The sequence below is a fragment of the Parasteatoda tepidariorum genome, unplaced genomic scaffold, assembly GCF_043381705.1.
Source record: "Parasteatoda tepidariorum isolate YZ-2023 unplaced genomic scaffold, CAS_Ptep_4.0 HiC_scaffold_1235, whole genome shotgun sequence".
Taxonomy (NCBI): domain Eukaryota; kingdom Metazoa; phylum Arthropoda; class Arachnida; order Araneae; family Theridiidae; genus Parasteatoda; species Parasteatoda tepidariorum.
In genome coordinates this window covers 8,193-14,252 of record NW_027261358.1, presented here as the reverse complement: position 1 = coordinate 14,252, position 6,060 = coordinate 8,193, and the positions used below count along the sequence as shown (strand labels likewise).

Sequence of the window (6,060 nt, the reverse complement as noted above, 5' to 3'; positions counted from 1 at the left end):
GATTATGAACTTGCAGAGTGGGGACCTACTCATTTATTTTTTGAGTATTTAGAGATGAGTAAGTATTTTATATTAGTAACCATATGTATAGGCAAAAAAAATTTTGGTGTTGTCGAAATTGAATTTATGGCCAAGATTCCAACATAGTGCTGCAAGTTATTGGGATTATTTATTTAATTTTACTAACCATTGCAATTATATTTTGTTAATATTTCATAAATTATTATTTAGGCTTAAGGAATACTATGAAGAAGTTTTTCATTTGATTTTTCAGTATATCATTTTTTTAACAAATTGTTATTTTAAATAATATAAAACTAAGAAGTCCATTCTTTGTGTTAAAATAAATTGTTTCTTCTGTTTTGATTAAATGTTTTTAAATATCATGAAATTTTTTCTAAAACAGGAATTTATATTATTTGTTTTGAGAAAACATAGTCATTTTTTTAAAATTTTTTTGTAAAGTCATAATTATTGTTTGATAGGCAAATATGTTTTCCACTTCTGAATTCGCAACCTCCAAGCTTCTTTGTATATATATTTAGCTAGTGACATTGAATCTATTTCCTTCTGCCTGATACACTTTTTTTTTATTTCTAAAACTGTTTCATGTATTAATTTTTTTTTAATTTTTCAGTCTTACAATTTGGCTTTGTGACTATATTTGTGGCAGCATTTCCTTTAGCACCCTTATTTGCATTGCTGAATAACATTCTGGAAATTCGCCTGGATGCAAGAAAATTAGTTTGCTCTTATAGAAGACCAGTTGGTGTTAGAGTGCAAAATATTGGTTTGTTCTAAATTTATGTCTTATAAATTATACAATATATTTAACAATTCTCTTATTGCATAAAAATTTAAATGGAGTTTTTCTATTTCGGTTGTACAGTTGAACCTGTTTATGCCAAACCTCTTTATCTCAAAAAGCCTCTATATCTCAAAGTTTCTGAAATTCCCTACATTTACTGTCTAAAATCAATGTATTTTCTCTGTTAATGTTGAATTTTTTTCTTCAAAACCTCCTGTTCTCTAATTTCTAATAATAGATCACAAATGTCTAAACTTTCTTTATCAGTAGAACTTGCAGGCAGAGATGAATTTCGTGAACCCACAGGAAGTAGAGATGAACAGGTCGGGGGTGTTTCTTGGAATTTTAATTACTATACCAGCACTACCTTAACTAGAAAGGAATACAATGATTCTGGCAGTAAGTGAGGAGTTAATGAGTAGTGACCACCAGTGGTTAGCTTTTCAACGTAGATCAGAAAGCTAAGAATAGAAAATCATTTTCACCTCATAATGGCAATCAATGGATCAAAGGATAATTAAAGTGAACTACAGAAAACAGTTGGCTCACAAACTTGTAGATGCCATCCATTAAAAAAGTTAAGATGTTAGTAATAAAGATGTTAGATGCTATCAGAATTACTGTTTTGCCTGGAGAATTGTGTCTCTAAAAACTAGCTAAAATGGTTTTAAAAAGCTGATTTTAAGAATAACTGTGAAGATAATGAACAAGAGGTTGAAGGCATCGGTAAAGAAAAAGAAACTGTTGGCGCGGAAAATGCAGGGCCAGATTTGCCAGAATGGAATGCAATAAAATCTGAGTTTAATGTTGACATTAATTTTGAAGATTTTTTCAAGTGGACAACTGCCTGGAAACATGCAGAACATTGACAGATGCGGAAATATGTCAAAGGAATATTAGATGAAGCGGAAGAAGCTAAAGATCATATTGATGAACCAAAAGTGAATGCAAAAGAGGTAGAAAAAGCTGTAGAATTCTTATAAACTATTGAATCCCAGAAAAATGTTGGCTTTGAGGGATTTGCACTCTTTCTAACCTTAAAAGAATAATCGAAACAAAATAGATTATACATCAAAACTCTTTGAAAAATTATTTTTGGTGTTAAATGTATGTTAACATTTTTTTATGCAAATAGATGTATGTGGTATAATTAATTTAAAGAAATACCTATTTTTTTCTGCTAAAAACAATTAATTTACTAACAATTTTTCAACTAAAAACAATTAATGCAATTTCTTAATTACATTTAATTTTTTTAAAGTTCCTGTATAACTCGAAAACTCTTTATCTGAAATTTTTAGCCTTTCCCGTGAGATTTGAGATAAATAGGTTTGACTGTTTTAGTTATTTTGGTTATATAAGTTTGGTTATATTGGTTGCTTTGGTTATTACTTGGTTGGTATTATTTATTAGTTTTTTATATTCTCTTTATCATACTTTTTCATAATAGGATATGTGACAATATCCTATTTTGGTTGTAATATATTAAATTATAATGCATAGGAATGTCTTTTATCAAAACAGTCTATTCATCAGAGCATTCTATAAACTTTTAAGTGTTTTTAAAAAAATGAAAATATTAATCATACACACCACATAATAGTGCTTTATAAGGATCAATAAAATGAATTCATGGACTTCAATAGAATGCAATAACAAATTCATATTCCTAAAAAATAAATCCCACCAAGGAATTGTCATTTTTTTATATAGACAAACCTCTCATGATCCTGAGGTACCAAGTAAGTTTGTTTTTTTTAATTTTAGTATTGTTTCTGTTTTTTTATAAATATAGCACTCTCTTATTTGACACTTTTTTTCACATAAATGTTAAGTTAAAACTGTAAATTTTCCATTACTTGAGAACTGTGACATACTTGTTTAATCTTATACTCCATTGATTCTTGTGCTTATAATTCCCAATTTTTTTTTTATTATTATTATTATATGAAATTTAATTCTTTTTATACTAATTTTCTATTTTAATAGGCATTTGGTATCGTATTCTGGACTCCATTGGAAAGCTAGCTGTATTAACAAATGTAACTAGATCTTTATATTTTTTAATGTTTAGTTAGTTTACAAATTGATTCAAGTAGTTTTAGTTTAATTTGTTCTTTTACAGCCCAATAATTATGAAGAAGAATTTTTTAAAAAATCTTTGTTTATTTGAAAATATATTTTTACTGGGACTGAAAGATAGTATATTTTGTTTGAGTTTTAACAGTAAATATTGCACAAAAAATAAGTGATGCTAAGTTTTTCTGTTTAAGTTCGTATATTCCTGAATTTATATTTTATCCTTAAAAACTTAGAGAATTTTACCTAATTATTTTTAGCTCTTTCTATATTATGAGATTCTTGATGCTTTTTGTGTCCTCTTTTCCCTTAATATCATTTATTTTATTCTGTTTGAATAAATATTAAGTGTTTTTGTTTTTTGTATGTTGAATATCATTATTGGGTTTTCCTATTAAGATTGAAATAGATAGTAGTGGACCATTTATTAATTCGTTTAAGGGTGTTTTTGTTTTTTACAGTTAGAAGTTTTTGTTATTAAGTTTGCTTTTTTTCTCTTATTTAGTTTTGAACTATTTTTCCTTATGAATACAAAAAGACCTATTATTAACAAAATTTTTTAAATTGCTGCCTGCAGATTTTAATTTTAACTTCCATCATAAAGTGATGTAGATAAAATCATTCAAAATTGTAGACAAAACTGTCCAAATTAAGGTTTACAGTATAATTATGTTTAAAATGTCTCTTTTAGATTCAAAATAATTAATTTACAGGTACCAAATGCAAAAATTTAAAGTTAAGTAATGAAATTTTTTTTTTATTGTTTTGTTATTTTTTCCATTTTAACTTTATCTGGGTCCGGAAGAATCTTTTCAAGTCCATTAATTATTTTTTTCTTAGTGAGTTAAATATTTCTGCTGCATTATTATTTTCAGTTACTTTCTTTTTATTTGAAAAACAGTTATTAACTTTTAGTTCTTTTTTTTCTTTCTTTCCCCGCATTAAAATAATCTCTTCTCATATATATAATAACAGGGCTACATTCCTGTTATCATTGTTGTATTCATCTTTATTAATGCAGTCGTCAGGCAAAATACTTTATCAATAGCTTTATATAAAGGTATGCTGGTGGTTATAACAGTTCACATCCGCACTCCACAAGGGAGGGGGTGGGCGGGACTTCTGACAATTCCGGAACAACTTATGAGAATCACAACATGATGAAAAGGGCACGCAAAAACTAGTGTTCCTACGTTTTATACAAACACAGATTGGGGTAAAAAGGCACAGTCTTGTAACCTTACTCATCACCAAAAATCATTTACTGCTTCCTAATATGGAAGTGAAAGAGGGAACGATTCAAAAAATAACTCCTTCTTTGAAATATAAATCTAATTATAATTCACTGGTATGTTTTCAGCCTTGAATTCCCAAAATAGAATATCTCTACGCTTACTCTTTAACAAAGACATTTTATGAAACCGAAAGAGTTTTAATTCTTTTATTAATACAAAAGTATTTATAATTTTTGTATTACATATATATATATATATTATTTTTGTTATATTTCAACTTATGAAGAACTTCAAAGTTTATTATTGAATTTTTTTATTAAACGCTTTAAAATAACATTATGTTTTGTTTTCTGCACTTAACAATGTTTAAAACTTTAATAAATGAAAAAGTTTAATGAGTTCTAAATATGCCACTATATTAAATAGAAAATCTGATTCTAATATAATTAATGAAACAAATTTTTCTTTACAATTATTTCTTGCTATATGTGTTTATTTTAAGTTAAAATTTGCTTAAACATAAAAATATCAACTTACTTACAAATTTTATTTTATTTTATGATCGTTGTTGAACAGCCAACATATTCTGCAGTTTGCAACAATCAATAATTAACATTGCAATCTTGTAATTTTGAACTCAATCAGAAGAGAAATGAACTCCTGGATCAAGCATTGGGACAAACTAGCCTTTGTGAAGAACTTTTTGATAGAAGTAACCTACATTTGCATTATATGGTGAGGAAAACCTCCCACAGTTAGCCAGATAGCAATGGAATTTTGACCCATGATCTAACTGCTACTGAGGTTAGTTTGCACAAACACTGTAGTCAGTGCAAGCCATGAATAGAATTCGTATCAAACTGATGCTGCTGATATTTGAACCTGGGCTCTATCCCTGAGCCAAATTGATATTATTTTATATTTTTGTGCTCATTTAACAAATAAGCTGACGGCTTTTTATTTTGTGCTTTCATATCTTTATCTAGCCCAGTGTTATTTTTGTATCATTTTCACAGCAACCCTAATTAAATCTCCTTCAGTTATTTTAAAAGACTGCTGATTTCAATGTAGTGTTGTAGATATTAAAAATATATTTACTATTAATATCATTGTGCCATTTGAAAAAATAATCTAATTTAATATTATAATTTTAATTATTTTGTTATAAAACCTAAAAATTACTACTTAATTAAAAATTACTACTTAAGTTACAAAATAACAGAAATGTAATCTTTTATAAATTTACAGGAAATTAATAAAACATTTATATTATAGGCCATCATAATAGCTTTTACTTCTGATATGATTCCTCGTCTTGTATATAGACTATATTATTCCCCAGACTATTCCTTAGATGGATTTGTTGAATACACTTTATCACGTTTCAACACGTCTCATTTTAATGTTGATGTCAGACCCATGCCATTAGTTTTACCTGGCACAAATCAAACAGTTAATGTATCCGTATGTAGGTAAGTTAAATATATTTTATTTATAACTAGCTGTACCCTGCGTGCATTGCAACGCTTTCAATTTGAATTTGAATTTTGTATTTAAGTGTGTAAATGACATTTGCGATTATGATTTGAAATGCAAATTTTATTTAATGGTGAAAAAAAGCAGTTAATTCTCTAGGATATCATTAGTGCATTTTCAAACAGACATGTATGGTGATGCACACGGAGCATGAAACATATTTTGGACAATGATCTGAAATAAGACTGGATCTATGGTGACATCAAGAATTTCTGCTGATATCTGATCAGTTTTAGAAGGTGGTTTTTTTTCAATAAGCCAAATTAGAATGTGTGCCTGAGGCAATCCTCGTTTTTGCCATTCAATAGAGTACACCCAACACCGTGTCTCTCTAAAAACATGACGCTTCACAATGAAATCAAGTAAAGATATTGTTATTAAAAAAGACACACGTGCTGTAAT

The 6,060-nt window shown here is 27.7% G+C and overlaps 1 protein-coding gene across 1 annotated transcript in view; it reads left to right on the top strand.

Moving 5' to 3' along the window:
• Positions 1-6,060, top strand: part of LOC122268434 (anoctamin-5) — a gene marked incomplete at its 5' end in the record, with an annotated part of 13,128 nt that continues 7,068 nt past the window's right edge. Inside the window, 4 exon segments of the mRNA XM_043056861.2 lie at positions 1-58; positions 638-790; positions 2,798-2,850; positions 5,398-5,594. Coding sequence (XP_042912795.2) covers positions 1-58; positions 638-790; positions 2,798-2,850; positions 5,398-5,594 — 461 coding nt within the window.